General features: G+C 51.0%; 5 protein-coding genes across 5 annotated transcripts; 2 read left to right on the top strand and 3 right to left on the bottom strand.

The window, feature by feature from the left end:
• Nucleotides 1–3,075: 3,075 nt before the first annotated feature.
• On the top strand, nucleotides 3,076–3,503 carry BBK36DRAFT_1157264 (hypothetical protein; the record flags this gene model as incomplete). The annotated part of the gene is made up of 2 exons (XM_024894001.1): nucleotides 3,076–3,403; nucleotides 3,481–3,503. The coding sequence occupies 2 exons, from the start codon at nucleotides 3,076–3,078 to the stop codon at nucleotides 3,501–3,503; spliced, it is 351 nt and encodes a 116-aa protein (XP_024752345.1).
• Nucleotides 3,504–10,025: 6,522 nt separating this feature from the next.
• Nucleotides 10,026–11,282, top strand: BBK36DRAFT_1113782 (glycosyltransferase family 1 protein; the record flags this gene model as incomplete). Its single annotated transcript, XM_024889954.1, has 1 exon — nucleotides 10,026–11,282. The coding sequence occupies one exon, from the start codon at nucleotides 10,026–10,028 to the stop codon at nucleotides 11,280–11,282; it is 1,257 nt and encodes a 418-aa protein (XP_024752346.1).
• A 998-nt stretch (nucleotides 11,283–12,280) lies between these two features.
• BBK36DRAFT_1134643 (P-loop containing nucleoside triphosphate hydrolase protein) lies at nucleotides 12,281–14,680 on the bottom strand (the record flags this gene model as incomplete). Its single annotated transcript, XM_024892373.1, has 3 exons — nucleotides 14,661–14,680; nucleotides 12,441–14,557; nucleotides 12,281–12,387 (listed from the first exon to the last, which is right to left on the bottom strand). Exons 2-3 carry the CDS (start codon nucleotides 14,521–14,523, stop codon nucleotides 12,281–12,283), a joined length of 2,190 nt encoding a protein of 729 aa, XP_024752347.1. The 5' UTR covers nucleotides 14,524–14,557; nucleotides 14,661–14,680.
• Nucleotides 14,681–15,192: 512 nt separating this feature from the next.
• BBK36DRAFT_1166899 (cytochrome P450) lies at nucleotides 15,193–17,006 on the bottom strand (the record flags this gene model as incomplete). Its single annotated transcript, XM_024894977.1, has 2 exons — nucleotides 15,193–15,410; nucleotides 15,497–17,006. The coding sequence occupies 2 exons, from the start codon at nucleotides 17,004–17,006 to the stop codon at nucleotides 15,193–15,195; spliced, it is 1,728 nt and encodes a 575-aa protein (XP_024752348.1).
• A 1,093-nt stretch (nucleotides 17,007–18,099) lies between these two features.
• BBK36DRAFT_1157267 (FAD/NAD(P)-binding domain-containing protein) lies at nucleotides 18,100–20,053 on the bottom strand (the record flags this gene model as incomplete). The annotated part of the gene is made up of 6 exons (XM_024894002.1): nucleotides 18,100–19,047; nucleotides 19,132–19,258; nucleotides 19,325–19,604; nucleotides 19,697–19,727; nucleotides 19,798–19,826; nucleotides 19,927–20,053. 6 exons carry the CDS (start codon nucleotides 20,051–20,053, stop codon nucleotides 18,100–18,102), a joined length of 1,542 nt encoding a protein of 513 aa, XP_024752349.1.
• Between the last annotated feature and the right edge of the window lie 878 nt (nucleotides 20,054–20,931).

Genomic DNA, 20,931 nt, shown 5'->3' on the forward strand with positions numbered 1-20,931 from the left:
CAATAGGCCAAACATGCTTCTCTTCTATTCGGTTAATGTCAACCACTCGACCTGTTTTCTTCCGGCGTAGTCCCAATGATGCGTACCCAATACAGCTATTGACAACACGGGCCACATTGTATGCCAGCCATTCAAAAGCAGAACACCGTCAGTTAAACTACAAAGTGAATTATTCCTAGGCACGTGGGATATTGGGACGTATATAAGACGTAGGCGTCAGGGAAGCGACCCAGATCAATCTCAAACTTTCCATCTCACACTTCGACCTTCCTTCTTTAACTACAAGCTACCACAACTGAACATCAAGACCTCACCTGTACGCATTCCGTCTTCACAAAGCTCCTTCAGCCTGATTGCCGATACTCCTCTCACCATGCTAGACATTCGATTCAATATGGATACCACCATGGGCCCCGGAGAGCGTTTTGTCCACGCGTTTTTTGCAGTGTTCGATGCGCTCGATGCATTCGAAGACCGACCGCTGGCTCTAAGCCGGCTCATATATACAACAACGCTCTTTTACTACGACCACGGAGAGCCCCTTTCGTCTGCCGAGCAGATCCAGCTCCTCTAGGATAGGGTTGGCCAAGCGACCAGAGTCGAAAGGGATATTAGTCGCCTAGTGGAGGTGGACCAGAGGGAGGAGGGTCGCCCGCTCCAAATCTATTTTTCCTCGACACTACGCATGTTCCGAGACGACGGTGTAGTAATGAAGATATCGCAGGAGATGATGATGTTGGTCAGGCCAACCAACGATCATATCGATGACCTCCGTCTGGTGGAGATGAGAACAAGCACCTTTCTCATTGAAGCCTATCCTGAAGGGGATGTCATCGGGGAACCGATGAACATGGAGGATTTGTAGAGCAGAGGGGGTTTGGAGGATTTGGAAGAAGACTCGGGTTCTGGCATGGTACGCGAATAAAGTGTTTTGATCAAAGTGCTTGCTCTCCATGTTTGCAATGTGACATGGGTATTTGCCGTGACCATGAAAGACAATTCAAACAAACTAAAGAGCACCAACCTGCTACAACGGTCCAAATGTTGTAGACGTAGTAGTTGGTTCCAACGTGCAAAGTAAATATCCAGTTAGAAGTCAGCCGTCTTGCAGCGTTCAAGCGCCCTTCGATATCTTTCCCTCGCAAGACTTTTGCATATTCCCATGATTGCCTTGGAGTCTGAAACAAAGAATAAGATGTCCGTAATCTCCTATCTACTCTTTCCACAGTAGTTGCGTCCTTACATATGCGTCAAAACCAGGAACAAGCAGCCATCTGCGACAAGCACGGCAAGATGCGATTCGTCCCCAAAACCAACGCAGCGATCACCAAGTCCGCCGACACCGGCAAGGTTTTAGACCTGAGGTCCAGGACGAGAATCCCGCGTATGAACACGTTCGTTTCTTTCCCATCTCGTCACAATATGCCACTCCAATCATCAAGATCATTGGTATCGTCCTGGAATGGGAATGTAGGCTTGGTCTTGGAATCGCGATAGACGTGATGGTTGCTGGGTTTTCCGATGGCGCTGTTCTCGATATGCCAGGTCACATCGTCAATCAGGTCGCTGTATTCTTGTTGTTCCGCCAAGATCATATTGGCATCTTGTTGCCAGCATGGCTAGACAATAGCAACGGCATTATGATATTGCGCATGATTGGTCACCTCTCCATATAGCAGCCATGGTCAGCGTCAAAGGCTGGTGGCGGCACGATCTTCAACGTTCTCAATGCGCAAATGGGGTATGTGCCCTCCAGCGCGAGGGTCGTCGAGCAAAGAGGCCATCGCAACAGTAATTGAGAATCTGTCAAGGATGACACGTTACAGCAGGGAAAGAAGGACGTGGCGCAGGACAGAGCGTTGACGGACGGTCTGAAGTGAGGTAGATCACAGGGCGTCCCAGTGGCCACTCTGCGGACTATCTCGAGGTTTGGGCTGCCTGCAAACTACACAGGGCCCTTGCGAGACATCCTTAAATGTGCTATGCGCAAGAAGCCGCCATAATCCCTCCTTCAGAGGCGGCCTGGATCAGGTCCAAAGGTCGACTGGTCGTGTTCTAAGGCAGGCAAGTCCCATTGCTTTCCTAGGTCACCAGCGGGCACCCTTCTAAGAATCCCAGCATACATTAACTGAGACCTTGATGGAGTGAAGAGCCTCGGCAAGCGGACATGGGAAATCATGGTCGGCCATCTTAGAGTCCATGGCTGGCGCTGGAGAGTAGCAGCACTGGTGTCTTTTCTCTCAAGTCCGAAAGTCAGCGGATCTGCAGACAGGAAGCCTGCTCTGTTTGACGTTGAATATCCTGCTTAATGACCAATATTTCCACGGCAGTCTACAAAATGTGCAATACTTACTATTTGAGCGACATGAGGGAATTTGTAGGACGTAAGGTAGTGGCTCTCATTACGAGGTACATTAGCTCTGGTAGCTCATGTAGAAACATTGTGATCTCCGTCTTTCGCCTTGGCATGGACTTGGTTCCATGTCCTCTACAGCTCGCAGATCGTCTGCGTCTACGCTTCGTTGTGTTGTCCATGTCTTCCACCCCGCTTACTGTGCTCCTCATTCAACGCCTACGACAAGACTCTTTCGACGAGTACATCACTGATGGTGGCATTTTGTTACTTGTGGTGAGGTATGGGCTGCTAGGTGGTCGGGATTCGTCTTGGAGACGTGCCAGCGGCATCACAGACATTCGTGTAGTAGGTATCGTCGCAATGGGGAAAGGTCAAAGCTTTATCGTCGCTGTTCTGCGTACTAAGAAAGTCAGAAGGAAATAACAGCCACCTGTTCGGATGTGGTTTGTCTCAACTTTACTTACGTGTGTTCTGGCGATTGTTGATCATGCCACGTCCTTGTCTTCAAATAGCCGCGATGAGCATCTCGGCAGCAGTCGCAGAGCACTCGTAGCTACTTGCTCTAATAGTAATCTCTGGAGTAGGCCATCTCCAAAAGTATGCAAACTATACGAAAGCTCGCACCTCATGTTCTGATAAGGGGTTAAGTTGCCACATATCTTGAAGGAAGCCGAGAGGAAGAGGTCGTAACTCTACAAAGGTGATAAAAAAGTACTACAATGGCTACACCGGCTGGAAAGACGACCGACCATCCTATCGTCTTTCAGGAAACCCCGGTCGGTCTCTCGGACGATGCGCTGGAACGGGCGAGGAAGAAATATCGCCGGTTACAAAAGGGATACAAAGGCGACGACGCCATAGCAGCAAAACTCTCGAAGGAACAGGTTCTTGACCTCTGCAAAGACCTGGTGCAGGGCGTGTTCAGCCTTGTTGGACTGCACCACGCCAAGTACATCAACTGCTACGACGCATGCGTCGACAAATGTTTTGATACGAACGTCCTCAAAGTCAAAACCTGGAGCAAACGGGGACGGTACCGCCATTTCTGTGAACTCGTCAAGGCGTCAGCCAAATACATTTACACAGACGAAACCCAGCAGCTTCGTTCTCATGGCTTTGAACAGGCTTCGCCAAAGATCAGACATGAATTTTGGGTCGCGGTCGCTGATCAACACGCAGGTACCTTAGCTATAGGAAATTTTGGGCTGGAAAGTTTCCTTGGTCCTGCAGTACAGGGTAAATTTGCGAAGAGGCCGGCGGAAAAAAAGGAGAGTCTATCCTATGACCATCCGCGAATGTCGATGCCAGGCACTTTGGGAACCGTATAAACAGATGTACGGAGATGAACCATCTGCAAAGCTTTTGCGTTCATCAAGGCACGCCTTGGATTAACACACGCTATGCTCCTATCTGTTAAGCACAGTCATCTCTGGTTTCTTTGCCAAGCTATCCCGGCGGAATTTGGTCATCTTCAGACATGCTTTTGTCCGCCACAGCCACGAATCTTTCTTCGGCCTTCCAATTCTGCAAACATTCTTACGATGCTCCCCCGTCTTGTGATCTTGAGAAGACACTCTCAAGAGATGTCACACCTGGCGATTCTATATCAACTAAGTTTCTGACGCTCACTTCGGAGAGTTTCTCGCACATATTTGGAGTTTGGCTTTACTCCAAAGCCTCAGACAATTTTCGAGCCTTTGGTCAGTCATTCTGTCGAATGTTGGATGATTTCCTAATGCTGATATTGGCTTGCCCTCCCTTTCGTTAAGCCTGGATGAAGCGTTTACTGATGCAAAGCTTGCTAAGATCTATTCAATGCCATCGACCACCGACAAACCCTCGCCGATTCCAGTTTCATGAATCAAACAAGATTCATGACGAATGGCCCTTCACCACCGCACTCGATAATCATTTCTTTGCCTACATTGGCTACGAAAACTTCGATTCCAGGCTCCTGTGACAGGGTTGAAAACGGCAGTTTTCCAACAATCAGAAAGCCCCAAAAGTCGCCGAATCGAGGCGTCCATATTGATAGAATGGGTAAATAGACTTTGCGTTTCTTGCCTCTTGGATCAACGATGCCTTCTCTTGCGTGAGTTATGCCATAAACTGCACGTATGGAGACATCCTGGGGGCAAGTGATTGTGAATTCGGATACTTCCCTGGCCTCGTTATGGAGTTGTTCTCTATGAAACTTCTCGGTTGCGGCGAGATTTACATAGTTATCCGTTATCCACTCTGGTAATATTTAACAAACTTTGAACATGTTCAATGCAGCTTCGTTCACGGACTCCAAGCGATACAGAAAATACTCACCTGCCTGTTCAACTTGAGGGTTTCGTAGCGTTCAGTCACCGAATATCTGATGGTCGCAGAGCTAGAATTACCCCCGTTGCGTCCCTCGGCTCAACGGCTCCCAGCATCAAACTCTTCTTTTCTGCTTTGTTCAAGAAATAGCCTCAAATCACAATTTCTTCGCTTTGTGCTCAGTTGGTTGACAAGGACGAGAGAGTTCATCAAAGTTCCCATAAGTTAGGGAAAGGTAGGCATAGCACCAGGAGGTTTAAGCAAGCTGCCGAAGGAGATCACGAAGGCATAGGCTACGGAAGAAGTAGAGAAACGCGTCAGAATATCGAGCCATGATTCACCTGCGATGGAATGTCAACATTTGCGCCTGGTGCTCCGTGATGAAGACAAAGGACGAGTGCTGTGCTTCCCACCTCTGAGTATCGCGAAACCATCGCATACACAAGCTTTTAGTTTCTTGATTATTAGCCACTTTTCCTCTGATTCATGGCTGTTCAGTCGTTGTCTAGCATATCACGATAATGAGAACAGCTGGAAGCATCTTGTTCTGTTCTTGATCAACCGAGAAGTAACCGTTCATCGTCACGTCGTGGCACCAGAGAAGTAAAATCTGCAGGGCCGCGTAGACATAGACTTCAGCGACTGTCATCTTCGCTTGACTCGAGTTGTTAACTGCCTTTTGGAAAGCAAGCCCGTCGTAGCCATAACATCTGGCTGGTACGGGATGGTATCTTGATCGCTTGTAGCCTCTCGAGAACAGGCAGTGCCGAACAGCATAAAGATGGGGGCTACAGTAGCAGAAATAGTCCACGAGTGAAGGAGATGCTCTTCGTGCAGAGACAGATAGCCAAGTTTGGCGCTGTCGAGGAGACTGGCAAACGTCCGCTAGGAGATTGAGAATCACCACCTCCAAAAGGGTGGCTCGCGGTACGAGTCTCGAAATTCAAAGAGACGAGACATACTTGGGAGTCAAAGGCGTACTCTACGATGGCCTTACTTTGGTTCAGAGGCTCTGCGTAGACAATAACATTCTCGTCATGCAAACATGGACACATGCCTCACAGCATAGCTAGGTACAAAACGCCATCGACTCTCCTCTCCAGGACAGCCACCGACTATCCAGCGACAAACACCATCGCAATCCATCACCAACTCCCCAGCTGTCAAGTCAGAGATTCTTCTTCAAGTCAAGGCGTGTAGCCTTGAGCTCAATGAAAAAAGTTGGACCCTCATGTTGGGGAATCATCATCCGGCAGAGTGGGTTCAGGTTCTGCCTTTTGGAGTCAGACATCCCAGTGAAGAGCCAGCAGACCGAAGTCGCTGTTGCTCTCACTGGGCTCCCCCATGTGGACTTCGCCTAGTCCACATGTAATCATCGGGTCGAAGCACTGATGCCTCTCGCAGGGTTCTTGCTGGACTCGAAGTCCAGTCGACGAGAGTCCTGGTCTTTGCCAGGTAAGATCACAATCCGAGGATTGGGCGGTGCTTGAGAGGAAAAGAAGAAAGAAAAGAAGGAAGGGTTGGGCGGGAGCAGGAGAGGTTTATATAGGGAGGGTGTGGGTCCTCGAGCTCGAGGCCTCACGTGAGCTTCCTCCTTCCTCAGGCTGCCACTCCTGACCTCAGAGCAAAGTGAGCGCAATGACGTCGATGTGTTTTCGTTCTCGCTTGTTCTCAATCGTGATTGGAGAGGTTTTGTTTGCCTTGATGTAGAGGAGCGGTGAATCCGAGTTGATCTGCGTCCATGATGTTCTCTGGGATTCGGTTGGCCTCGAGGAGGTTTGGGTGTGTTGACGTGGCGATGCCCACGCCGCGCTGCTCTTTATGCAGGAAGCATGAGAGTTAGTAGATACTGATGTGTCGAGACACTCCCTGTGGTGTTGACGATGCAGCTCTTCTGATTTCACCTCTTGAAGCCATGTACAGTCCTGCCGTGATGATCCAGCGTGTAGCCCCTGAATATCACTTCTCATGATTATCTCTGCAATGCTTGGTGAACTACTCTCTTCGAGGTGTCTACTTAAAATCTCTATTTCTCTGCAGAGAAAGAGACGCTGGTATCTTGTGCTTACGATGGAGCGGTGCCAGAGTTTTGGTAGAGTGCACCTCTGGCCAGATATGCCATGCACGCATTGTTCTCTCCTTTGGCAGTATGATGTCTTGTGTGTTCAGACCTATCAATCTATTACTATACTACGCTCGTTGTTCAAGTGTCCTTTTTGTAGCTCACGCTGTAATTATTGCCATCTCCATCTCTCTCGCTGCACAGCTTTCGAAACACTCCACTGCCAAACTGCCCGTCACTCGGGTGAATCGCCAGCCCAGCTCTGCCTGCCGTATTTCAGCTTGCCTTGTGTGCCCTAACACACCGCCCTGTGCTGCACCTCGCAACAAATTCCAAAACTTGTATGTGCTTTATCTCCATTCGCCTCCCTTTTTTCAATCCTTGTCATCTTCTTGCACCGTGTGCGTTCGAATCTCCAAGCAGTCTCTCGCTTGCTACGCCTTCCTCGGCCAATGCACTCTTCTTATCCCCTTCTCCCTCTTCACCTTTATCTGCATTCTATTGCTCTACACCTCTCGAAGCTCGACTTGCTGCTTCCCAAAGCTCACCTTATGCCCAACCATCATGCGTGAGATATGTTTGTCCAACACCAAAATTCATCAACGCTATATATCTCGAACTTCTTCATAATCTCTCTCCTGAGTCATGGTACGTCAAATCTTATACTTCACCTTCATCTCTTTGCTATTTATTTGCCCAGGGTCTGTCTTTGCTTCTGTCTCATCCTCTTCACCAATGATCTCTTCGCTGTTCCGAACTTGCGCCGTACATCTCAGGCTCGAGGTTATCCTTGCATACCAACTGCTGCCTGTAGTCCAGAGATTATGAACTGACCTTCTCCATCTTTAGCTCTTCTATCTTTCTGTCGCCATCAGAGGAGACTCCGTTATACCCGCACAACGGAGCACAGTCCTTGCCATCTTCCAGACATTCATTTCTGCCATTTCGAATGCGTTCAAGAAGAGAGGTTTGTCGAATAACCTTCTTTGAAAGTGCTCTGCTGTGTCCAGAGGCGCTAATGATTTTCCAACGAAGCATCTCGTGTCCACCAGAAGCCCCTTGTTCATCTATCAGAGGCTGCTCTAGACACTATCTTCAACACGAGCACGTCCTGGGCAAGACGAACTACTGCTCATCGATTCTGTTTTACTACCAGTCTGTGACCATCTACCAGAAGGTCCATTGAGGCCTGGGCCTTAGCAGTAAGTTAACACCTATGCAAAGCACCTACTCAAATCTTTTGTCTGAGTTTTCCTAACCAGATTCATATCGAAGGACTTCGCCGACGTGGCTCAGCTTGATGTTGGGAGTGGTGGAGTAGCGATGTGACAGGAGGTCTATTGAGGCCGAGGTCCATCTGCTGTGAGGAAGCCACTCCCAACATATTCATCATAGCGTGTCGGTTTGGTTCATCTATACCTGGTGCGTTGAGAGCGTTTGGGAGTCCGTTGCTGCGTGTGGCGGCCAGTGGAGCAGTCAGCTTTGCAGGAGGTCTATTGAGGCCGAGGCGGCTGGCTGTGATGATACTGGCTGTCCACAGACCACGATGAAGCTCGACAGTCTCTACGCTTCTTATAAGAAAGAGACGGGTCAGCTACTCTACTGGCTGATCCAAACCTCAAATGACCTTATCCAGTCGCTGGATGCCTCGAAGATGAGTGCCAACTGAAAGTCAATCTGACAGGCCAGGACTGTTGTGGCCGGGGCATGCTGACGATGAGATGGTACTACACCTCCCATCGTAACGTGTACAAGGCTTGTTCGAGAGTCTGTTTTCAAGATTGGGGGCAAGTGGAGCAGGCAGCGAGGCAGGAGGCCTATTGAGGCCGAGGCGCGCTGGCTGTGACGATACTAGTCCCCTCATCGTAACGTGTACAGAGCGCGGTTGGACTTGGGTGCTTTTCAGGAAACTTGGATTCCGTTCGGTTGGGAGGCAGTGGAGCAGTCGGTGGCGCAGGAGGTCTATTGAGGCCGAGGCACGCTGGCTGTGTGGATGCTATCCCTCCCCATCGTAACGTGTACAGAGTGTGGTTTAGCTTGGGTGTTTTTCACGAATGGTTCATGTATGAGTGCCAGTATACAGACTATTCTGGGGTTGGCTTGGCAGGAGGTCTATTGAAAGGTATTACAATTCACTCTAGGCATGCTTCGAGTTTTGCTTTTGCTTTTGCAGAGCTTATATTCGCTCAGCGTGTTCACTGCGAAGGCATTGGGTTGAATAATGATTGCTGTGACGGTTAATAGGTGGAGAGCAATTTATCAAAAAAGCAGTTCCAGATGTTAACCTAAGTCCATGGGGCATTGAGTCTTTCTTCATGTTTCCTTTACGTAGAGCGAATCGCGTTGATCAGTGGCTACCAAGGGCTTCGCAGCTTGAGATGCCCATTACCAACATCGACGCAGCAGAACTGAGTGTGCTTCATTGTGCTTGTTTAATTGTAGGTACAAGTCCGAGGCTTATAGGGGAGGAGGTCGAAGTCTCGAAGTCCCAGCTGCCTTTGACCTACACCTCTTTGTGGGATGCAGTACTATAGCATCCTTAGGTCCGCTCGTTGTCAATGTATGCTCCGGCTGTCAGAAGCTTTGAGGATTGAGAAGACGGTGTCTGCCATGGTCAAGATGGGGTCGATAGGATATTCATCAAGAGAGACTCCTGAGAATTGTATAGATAGCAGATTAATTATCACCCCTCCTGAAAAGCAGCGGAGAAGGAAAGCTTCGTCAACCAGAGAGTCAATCATGTGGCAGAGGCAGAGATCAAGAGAACTTATGTTCAAACTGCATCATCATATACAGCCCTCTCTTCAGACAACATATCTAGAGCAGAAGCTTGCTTTTGGGCTCAACTTTGCTTTGTCTCGCAGATCTCTACCATGCCGATTCCACGGTTTGCAGGGTAGTACTAGGTAATCGAAAATTCAAGGAGGTGTATTGCACGGCATAGTTATCACTATCCAGTACCCAAAAGCTGGTTTTGAAGCACAAATCACGGCTGTCCTACCGTAAAAGCAGAGAAATGTGTACGATACCTAGTAGAAGCCGAACCGATTTTTTGGACCCAAGTTCAAGCCATATCCTGCTGTTCGATCAGCGGCACCCATCATTCTTACTACCAGTCGCATGTCAGCCAGCCTCAGTAGCAACACCACCAAAAGCCCCGCGAAGTGCACTTCACTTTACCTAAAATCACTCCAGAGACAACAACTCACCAGTCCGTCAATCTCTTTACACAAACACTCTTTTCATATCAAGATGAAGTTTCTTCTTCATTCTCATTTTCCTGCTGGCCATGTCTATCCAATGCAAGCCGTGGCACAAGCCCTGGTTGATCGTGGCCACGAAGTTGTCTGGCTAGCCAGCGCAGACAACAAAGCTCGCGTTCTCGCTACGGGAGCAAGCTTCGTCGAGACTCGAGCCATTGCCGCAGTCGACGCACCCTTCATCGAGGAAAATTCCACCGGCCTCCTTGATCGCCAATTTCATCGACTGGAGTCTCGTCTCCTGGCTCAAGCTGCCGACTACCGGGCTATCTTGGTGGATTTCCCCGCAGACGCTTTGCTGGTCGATGTGTTCCCCCATGGAGCCCGCGCCCTCTATGAGCTTGGAGAAATCCCCGTATACGCTACTCTAGGGGTCATTCCATTCTATACTTCGTCAGCATCAGCTCCCTTCCCAGTGTCTGGAGAATGCCCTCCTACCTCGTGGATAGGCCTTGTTCGAAATGGATTGCGACAGCTCATCAACCGATGGATCCTGCTTCCTTTGTTCCTGGCTCCTGTATTGAACAGACAGAGAAAGATACTTGGACTGAAGCGACTTCCATTCGGTGAACCAACAGAGTGCTTGACGTACAGTCCATTTCTTCACATCCAAGCTTCCTGTTCAAGCCTCGAATTCTCCCACGAACCAAACTCAGAGCAACACAAACATCGAATCACCTATGTCGGCCCTCTTGTGAGGCCATCTCCAACCACATCTACTCAGCTTCCATCGTGGTGGGAAGAAGTAGTGCCACACTCGCGAGTCGTTGGAATTACTCAAGGAACGCTTGCCATGAACCCTACTTCCTTGATCATACCCTCCGTTCAGGCCCTCAAGGACGATTCATCGCTTCTGCTCGTCGTCGTATCACCATACGGAAAAGAAGTCGAAGCTCAAGTTGGACAAGCGTCCAATGTTCGATACGCTGACTGGCTGCCCTACCACCTTCTTCTTCCCCAGCTATGCTTGCTCATCACAAACGGCGGCTATGGAAGCATCACTCAGGCACTCTCTCATGGTGTCCCTCTCCTTTGTGCTGGCCAAACGGAGGACAAAATGGATACGGCCGCGCGGATTACCTGGTGTGGTGCCGGGATTGACCTAAAAACCGACAATCCTACCCCAGATCAAGTCGAGACAGCTGCGAAAAGAATTCTGTCAGATGAGAGTTATTCACAGAAAGCGAGACTGTTAGGGAATGAGCTGAACGAACTGGGAGGTGCACAAACAGCTTCAGCTGCGTTGGAGGCGCTTGTTGTCAGCACCAGATCGAGAGACGCGAAGTCCATCGACTGAATCAATCATCTGCCATTGCCTTTTACACCAAATTTTCATCGCGACGGGAACAAGGCATTCTGTTTATGTACGATGCAAGAGTTCTACGGCAAAAAGAGACCACGATTTCATGGGGAAAAGAATAGACCAGCGATCATGAGATTTTGAAGCAATATCATACGACTAACAAAGTGACCGACTGTTCTCGACATTGATGGCGTGGTTTCTGCTATCATATCAAAATCTCAGTGAAGCGTACTGTGCACGCTGTTGCGTCCTCGGCGACGGCTACTCATCAGCTCACAACACACAGAAGCCACAGCCACGGCCTTTGATGCAATCTTGTCTATTGAACGACAGAATAAAGCAAACTCTTGCGCCTTGTGCCCATTGAACGAAGAAGAATACGCACAAAATCGGGACAGAAACAGAGACAACTTCATGAAACAGTATAGTATGCTAATATAGGTACGGTGAAATAGAGAGCGCATCTCCACGATCGATCGATTACCACCACGGCCGATATAATACACACATACATACATTGAAAAAATACAAACATACATACAAAACATGCATATACACATACACATACACATACATACCAGATATAACAAGAACATGGCAGTCGGTCTAACGGCCGATACCACGGAAAGAGAAGGATATAGATCAGGAACTATTCACGAACCCGATATCCACTAAGACCACGAGCCGAACGGTACGAGCGAGCGACCCGACGAACGATACGACCGAGATAATCTTCGACGAACGATATGACACGGGAACCTCGACATATGCCCTCCTTTCCATGAAAAATGAGAATAATCCACGTTCCAACGCTATCTCAAACAATCATCATGAAACATACTCGCAGAAAAGCCCCAAGGGAGAGGAAAGGGCAGTCCACAACGTTGATGTGCCTACTTGTTGAGATGATCAGGGTATTGTTCTTTCATTTTCATCCTCTTTTACATAAACCGTTATGAGTACGCCACAGCATGCTTTCGTTTACACAAAATCTAATTCTTCTTCTGAGCAGCTTTCTCAGCAGCCTCCTCATCCGCAACATCCTCTTCCTTGGCCCCCTTTGTCTCAGTACCATTTTCGCTGAACATGGTTTCTTGAGCTATAGACGATTGTCAGCAAATTAGTCAACACATACGGAACAGCAAAACTTACCACTCCAGAGCTCGGCATAGACGCCGGCACGGTCAATTAGCTCCCTATGCGTGCCCATCTCCGCAACTCGCCCCTCCTTGAGCACGATAATCAAGTCCGAGTCAAAGATGGTCCGCAGCCTATGGGCCACAAAAACGCTTGTGCGTCCCTTTTCGCGGAGGATGCCGTTGATGTTCATCATCAAAGCCTGTTCAGTGTGCGTATCCAGCGCGCTGGTTGCCTCGTCGAAGAAGAGCAGGGGAGGATCCTTGAGGAGCAGTCTGCTCATTGCCAGCCTCTGCTTCTCACCACCAGAAATCATCATGCCTCGCTCACCGACCTTGGTCTGATAGCCTTCTGGGAACTTTTCGATGATGTCGTGAATGCGGGCTCGCTTTGCGGCTGCGACAACTTGCTCGTGCGAAGCATCAATCATGCCATAGCGAATGTTGTGCTCGACGGTATCATTGAAGAGAGGAGTGTCCTGGGGAACGACACCGATGGCCCGACGCAGCGAGTCAACAGTGACATCTCGAATATCCTGGTCATCAATAAGGATACGGCCACCCTGGACATCATAGTATCGGAACAGGAGCCTGAGGAGAGTCGATTTGCCACAGCCGCTGGGGCCGACAACAGCAACCTTCTTTCCAGCTGGAATGGTGACTGTAAGGTCCTTCAGAATGGGCCGTTCAGGATGGTATCCAAAGCTGACGTTCTCGAACTTGATCTCTCCGCCCTTGACCAGAGCCAGGGGCTTCGCGTCTGGCTTTTCCACAATGTTGACGTTCACCTTCTGCAAGTTGAACAGCGTTTCCATGTCCAAGAGAGACTGTCGCAATTCGCGATACACAGACCCGAGGAAATTCAGGGGAACGGAGAGTTGGAACACGAGCTGGTTCACCATGACGAGATCTCCAACAGTCAGGGTCCCCGCGGCGACTCCCTCGGCTGCAAAGTACATCATGGCGGTCAAGGCAGTGGAAAAGATGATGTTTTGTCCGCTGTTGAGGAAAGCCAGGGAGGTTGCTACCTTGATGGAGCTCTTTTCGTATTCCCTCAGGGCCTTATCATAGCGCGAGACCTCAAACTTTTCATTGTTAAAGTACTTGACGGCCTCATAGTTGATGAGCGAGTCCACAGCCACTGTCGAAGCCCGGTTATCAGCAGCGTTGGCCTGTCTGCGGAACTTTGTCCTCCAAGCCGTCGTCCAGATGGTAAAAGCCGTGTATCCCACCATGGTCAATGCTGTCACGGCTGCGAATTTGAAGCCGTACTGCCACGTGAGGATGCCGCACACCATGCTAATTTCCAATGCCGTCGGGAGAATGTGAAAGACCATGCTAGTGAGGAGGAAGCTGATGCCTTTAGTTCCGCGATCCATGGCCCGCGTGAGGCCACCGGTCTGCTTGGAAAGGTGGAAGCTCAAGTCGAGTCGCAGCAGATGGTCAAAGACATTCCGTGCGACTCCACGAATGGCCTTTTGCGCAACCGAGGCAAAGACGGCATTGCGCAGCTCCTGGAACAAGGTGGCGCCTATCCTGGTGGCTCCGTATGCGACAATCATGGCGCCCGCCACCGTCGTCGCCGTACCACCAACCGCAGCAATGTCAATGTTCATCGAGTCCACGATGCTCTTGAAGTAAAAGGGCACCTGCACGTTGAGGACCTTTGCGCCGACCAGCAGAGCGACGGCCAGCCCTACGCGCACCTTGGTGCCAACCTCGCCCTTGGGCCACAGATAACGCGACATCTCCTTCATGATGGCCCAGTCGGCCTTGCGCTGCTCCGCCGTCGTCTTGTCCACAGCGGCGAGGATATCGCTGCTGGGCTTCTTTGCAGGCGCCTTGGGAGCATCTTTCGCAGCAGAAGCAGAAGCAGAAGGGACCTCGGTAGGCGCAGGCTTTGAGCTCGTCGAGGGAGGTTTCAGCGACTCGGGGACGGGCGACGGCGTCTGCTCACGACGAGCCACGGCTGACGTCCGGAGCGGACGCTGGACAGCCGCAATCGGCCTCTGCGGGAGCCACGGCGGGAGGCTGTGCGCCTTTGCGACGCTGCACCGCGGACATGCGAGCGTCGCGCGAGGGAGGATTCGGGGTATCATTGTCGAAGGCGCTCTTCAGGGGAAACCATCCCGACTTCTGGCTATCGAATTGTTACCGAAGAGAGAGGATAGGAGCTTCGCAGGCTGTCGGCGTTGGCGATGGCTGAATGTCGTCTGGACGCAGCCTCAGGCTCGGAGCTTCAGCTGTTGGTGGGGGTTGAGAATTGCGCACGTGTCGGCCGAAGCTCGAGATTGGCGGGCACCTTGATAGGTGCGTGATGCGGAACTGCAGCCGGTTGCGGTCGCACAAGACGAGGCTGTCGCAATCTTATGAATGATGAAGAAGCTGTGTCGTGGCCGGCAAATTGCCGCAAGATTGGGACGGTTGGTCGTTGCGGCGATTTGGTGAGGCCTCGGCTCCGGTTCGCGAGCCGGCGACGCTATGGTGTCATCGTTCACACCTGAGGCATCACGGACGGCCAAGGTCCATATTTCCATCCCCGACTTCAACTCCGAATCTACGCGGGACTGATCTTGATAACGGAGGAAAGAGGACATCCGGGTATTCTTCAGGTATCAATTATTACAACAAAAGAAGCACAAATGCCTCAGCACCTCGGGAAATGCTTCCGGTCAAGGATTAGGGCATATAAGACTCGATGAGATTTACACGTATTCACGATATCGGATATACAGCCCAAATCAACCCCCGACTCCTCCCCATGGATCTCACCTTACCTCGCCCTCCGTCGGCAGCCTCCTCCGCTTGATCCAGACCTTGAGCGGCTTCTTCGGATGCTTATTCGCAACAAGTTTCCTCGTCTTCGGCACAGGCCACGGTCCCCCCTTGGGCGGCTGCACATCATAGAACGTGATGATGGCAGCTGTATAAAGCAGCATCTCTCGCAACGCAAATTGCCTTCCCTTGCACATCTTCAGGCCACCACCTGTTCAAGGAATTTGACATTAGCAAAACAATCCTCAAATGGCCAAAGATTGAAGGATGGTTGAAGAGAAGGGGGAGAGCACTAACCATATGGCCTCATTGTCCCAAGCTCCGCCGTCAGCACCTTGTTCCCGCTCTCATCCACTGTCTCGCGGATATGTCTCTCAGCCTGCCACTCCGTTGGATTTGAAAAGTACTTTGGATCAAAGTGATGCAGCTCCTGAGGAACATGCGCATAGGTTCCCTTCTTCAACAAGTATGAAGCTCCGCCTTTTCCTTTTTCTTCCAGCACCGTGTCGCTGTACATCAGCTTCATGGCCCATCCGCAAGCGTACACCCTCATAGTCTCGATGTACGAGGCCTTGAGAAGAGGGCATTTGGTGATTAGCCCGTCAACATCCACGTCTTCCAGCACCGGCGGCACCCAGACGGCATCTCCAAACTCGTTCTTTGGCTGCACGGCCCTGACATACGGCCCAATCTCTTCGCGAACCTGCTCCAGAAGTACAGGGTCTCTGTATAGCTCATAAAGCATCCACGGGATAAGAGGATTGGAATTTGCAACCGAAGCCCACAGCAGTGCCAGATCAAAGGACGCACGCCCATCAAGCGACACACCGTGTTCTCTGAACAGCGCAATCCTGCTCCTGACCAGCTCGCTGACGTTGTCGAGGTTCTGCCACTTGGGGTCGGTTTCCTGCCCGTCCATGTGCTGCTCCATGGCCTCGTTGAACTCGTACAGATAGCCCAAGAGGCGTCTCCGGGCCAGCTTTCCGCGCTGAAGCCGCGGCCAGGGGACCCACGCCGGAACGCCTGTGGCCATGAGCACGAATGCCTCGTTGTATATCCACATCCATTTCCACAGGTCGGGGAAGTTCTCGACGAAATCAGTGCCGTAGATGCCCGGAATCGCCGTTGTCGCGACATAGTTTCTCGTCAGTTCCATCAAGTCGACCTGGGTAATGGGGCCGTCGGGGCCGCTCTCCTCGATCACGTCGACATCGGCCACCCTCTCCCACTCGGTCTGGTCCATGGGGTTTGGGCTGAACGTGACAAAGCTATTGATGGTCTGCTTGACTTGCGACACAGCCGCGTTGGTCACCTCGCTCAGCCCCGGCTCGGAGCTGAGATGCTTATAGAGTGCCAGGGCCTCTGGGAAGATTGTGTTGTAAATGGCTGCGTCTTTCTTGCTCACGCCAAACGTAGATCCGAGGAGGCGGTTTGCGAGCATCTGCTCTTCGGCAGCAGGCCGGTGCAGGTTGAACAGCGCCGCAGCCAGCGAAGGCTTGTATATGAAGTGATGCATCTTGCCGGCCATTTTCAGGGAGAAGATGCCTTCTGAGAACTGATCCCTCAGGCTGGGCAGAAAGCCAGCGTTGCCCATGGACAAGACATGTCCGAAAAACGGGAGCCAGTAGCTCGGTGATGGCGGGATCCTGTGTTTTCCGCTTGCGTCCAGCGTTGTTGGACTTCCGGTGAGTGCTTTCGTTGTGAGGACAAGGACGAGAAATGTGACAATGGCGGCGACGGCAACGGAGGCTTGTTTCTCGTCAAGGCCCGTCTTGACATGGCCCCAGAGAGCCTCGACAGACGCCATCTTGCACTCTCAATTGATACCAACTGAAGATGACAAGTTATGCTGATCGTCTCAAGTATCGGAAATGCTGCGTGAGATGGTATCGAACTCGACTCTGGGCATCGCGATATATATATACAACTTCCGGCTGTTCACTCCAGGTTGAAGCCTGTTGGCGCTAGGACACGATGCAAGCTTGTTGAGTTGTCCACAACCGAATCACAGCAACCAAACAAGACCAACCTTGTCCATAGAAGCGAAAAGCGCAGCCAGAAAAAAAGAAAGATCCGAACACCTTGCAAGTTTTCCAACATCCATTTGCCGACCTTCCGGCTCTTGCGATTCTGGTCCCCTCGAGGCGTGAGTAGGATTTCCTCTCTCTTCCAGGGATGTATTCGGACAAGGGGGTGGTTAAGCAAAGAAGGTAAAGAAGTCGATTTGATAATGCCAGCTTTGGTGTCTTTTTTTCCAGTTTCCACTGCTTTTCCCTCGCTCTGACTCGTTGGTTTTGTTTAGGCGGCTATCACCGTCTCTTTTTAGTTCGCAGGGGTATCGGAAGGCTGCCACGCTCTCCCCCACCTTTTCGCTTCGATCAGCTCTCAGCCATCAGCTTACACAAGATTTCGATTTCCTGTGCACCACCATCACTTCGGGGTCCTTTTTGTCGGCGCCGAAGGCCTGGTTGATGGTTCTCATGCTAGGCCAAGTGGCTCTTTGAGGGGTCATGCGCGCAGAGCTTGACAGGCGACGGCATCGAATCGCGGCATCCTTTGACGGAAGCGAGCAGGCAGCGATGCTTTAATATTCGAGTCATCAGCAGCCCTGGCAGCAAGACGCCGGATGGCATCCCCGAAGACGAGAAGGGGCCGGAGACGATGACGCTCAAGATGACGAATGTCACGAGAATTATTGATGACCGAGTTCCAAATCCAACCGGAATGCTTCAAGTCCGCTTGCGAGGCAGAGAGTCAGCCAAGCATTCAATATTGTTGACATTCTAACTATTTACTATACGATGTCACTCTATCTATATCACCATGCAATTACAGTCCGGCCCAGTTCGTATTTACAATTCCACCATCAGTCGCCATGGGTAACTGGCATCACGCATCTTCTATGCCAACTTCGCCTTTGCCCTCCGCTCTTCAACCTCCCGGTTAACCCTCATTATCTCCGCCCTCGCCCCGTCCCAGCGCTTCCTCCTTCCGGGAAACAACCTCCAAAAGACAGAGGTGAAGGGGCCGTCCATGACCATCCTCCAAAGCGTCCTCTCGCGCCACCAAAAGAGCCACGCCTTCCAGCCCCAGCCAACATGATCACCAACTCCCATGCCCGCGGTTTTATCCGCCCATGAGAGCCACTCACTGGGAGGCACCGCTGATGGAATCACAGCTCCTCTCTGCGCAAGAGCGCAGATCCTCTTCTCCTGGTTGTCAACCCACTGCTGCATCTGTGACCGCGGCGGGAGCGATGCTTTTCCGGACCAGACCTGCGCGATGCACATGCTGGCTATATCAGCAAGGCAAAATGCGCCCGTGACAAACCACGCACAGCCCAAGAAAGCCAAAGAATCCGGCGCAGTCATGGAAAACACGTTTTGATACAGCCGGGGGTACGGCCTGTTCTTCGAGCCTGGAGCTTCCAGCCAGCTAGCTGAGGGCGTCGAAGACGGATCGTATTTCTTCTCAAGAAGGCCAAAGTCGTTCTTGTATCCCGTGCAGCAGATGACTGCGTCGGCCTCCATGGTCTCGCCAGAGGCCAGCTCTATCCTCCGTCCGCCTGTGAACCTTCGGATGCCCGTGATGGACGATATGGCCTTGGACCGAAAGTTTGCAATGAGCGTATCGGAAACTACTGGATTGGCGACCAAGACGGAGAGGGCTGGGTCAAGGCCCCAAGCCGGGTCGACCTCTCCAAAAGCATCTCTCATGATTTGGCGAGCGGCCCTGTTGTATACAATCTCTGCGAGCTTGGGAAACCATCGGTTGATGATGCCTTGCAGCTGGATGAACCGATAGGATATGCGGCTTGTGGCTGGCACTCCATCGAGAAGACGGGGCATCTGTCGAGGGGTTCAGTTCAGTCAGCCTCATGGTGGACCCGGGTAGGGAAGGGAGTAACGGTGGGTGAGACGAGATGTCCATACGATGATTGCACCGTGATGATGCGATATTGAGATGTCTGACGCGTGGCCAACAAGAGCGTCTGCAATGTCGCTGCCCGTATTTCCTAGCCCGACGATGACCACTCTTTGTCCAGCAAAAGCCTCTGGCCTATGCACTGTTAACGATGTCCTTATCTGCAAGTTGTAACACAATGTCAAAGCAAGACAAGCTCACTTCTTGAACCCTTTCGAGTGGATGAGTCGACCACTAAACAGGTCAGCGCCCTCGATGTCGGGCATCATGGGCTTGATATGAGGACCCGTAGCCATAACCACCTTGTCGAACCACTCGCTGGGCTGTCCCTCAAGATCCAGCCTCCATCTCCCGCTGTCTCGCTCCAAGGAGATGGACTCAACGATGGTGGAAAGGCGGAAATGGGGACTGAGATGGAAGTGTTGGACATAGGCCTCGAGATAGTCTTGCACATGTTTCGCAGTGCAGAATGTAGGGGTTCCTTTTGTTTTTGGCACCGCATCGTCCAACGTCAGCCCTCCTTGCAAATCGCAGACAATGACACACGGAAGAAGAGGAAGAGTTCTTGCGTACCAACAGGAAAGGGGAAATCAGTGTACGATGCCTGATATAAGACGAGATAAGCAAAGGGGGCCTTCTTCATCATGGAATATGCCGTCAAATCAAGAACTCACTCGATCAATCGACACGTTCACCGCAGTCGCTGCAAAACCACCCAGATTAGAAAAAAGAAGAAACATTCCAAAATCCAAGCCTCAAAGCAACCACAGAAAGTAAGATTAAGAAGACAACGTTTCACTCACACTCAATGATGCTCAGCGTGTCCTCGTCCTCGGTAAAGTGCCACAAGCCACCGGTGTAGCCGCTGCGCTCGAATCCCACCACGTCGAATCCTTCCTCCAGCAGGTTCTTGACGGCGACGATGCCCATGGCTCCTGTTAACATTACCCATCGTTGAAGATGTTAGCCGATGCTCGTTATGTTTTATCAACTAGCATCTAGAGATTTTTCATGACAAGAGCAGCTGAAAGATGCAAATAGAAACGCAGATATATGAGGAAACTCACCCAGACCAATCACTGCCACTCTATGGCGCTGTGATTTCTCCACTGCCGCCATCTTCTGCCGGGCATGCTCTACAGTATCTGTATGCTGCAAGGGGGGAAGTCACTGTATCCTACCCAACAACAACGAGGTTCGGTGAAAAGAAAAGAGGCAGATGCCAGTTGGTTCAGTTCAAAGCTAGAGCTACAGGCCGGGAGAGACGCCAACTAATGAGGGGGGTCAGCAATAGCTCAAGCTCAAGCTCAAGCTGTTAGTGAAATTGCCGGAAGAACTGCCATACGCGCTATGACTGATTAGCGATCGCCTCATCGATGCCTGGTGTGACTTGCTATATTTGCCTCTATGATGGCGGGAGATGAGAGGCGGTCAATGTTTATGCGATATTGGGTCCTTGTTCAACAGTGATGCAATAGTCAGACAGTCAATGCTCGAGTGGATTCTCTCAAAAATCGTTATAATAACCTCGATCGAGGCCAAAATAAAAAACCACACCACGGCGTCCATCACGCTCGAGCTCCGCATCAGGCCTCAATGAAATCCTACCAGGCGGCCATTCAAATTCTGATTTTTTCTAAGGACCAGTGCAATGAAAAGGGAACCCGCCAGTTCCCGTTCCGCGAGAATGAATACACATACATGCGTCAATTGAGCTCGAGCCTCGTCATCATCCATCCGTCCAGCCAGCCGCCATTACCGTCCATGAAGCCTCTTGGTGGCATAAGTCATGATCCATTCCAAAACGA

This window comes from Trichoderma citrinoviride (genome assembly GCF_003025115.1).
Source record: "Trichoderma citrinoviride strain TUCIM 6016 unplaced genomic scaffold BBK36scaffold_3, whole genome shotgun sequence".
NCBI lineage: Eukaryota > Fungi > Ascomycota > Sordariomycetes > Hypocreales > Hypocreaceae > Trichoderma > Trichoderma citrinoviride.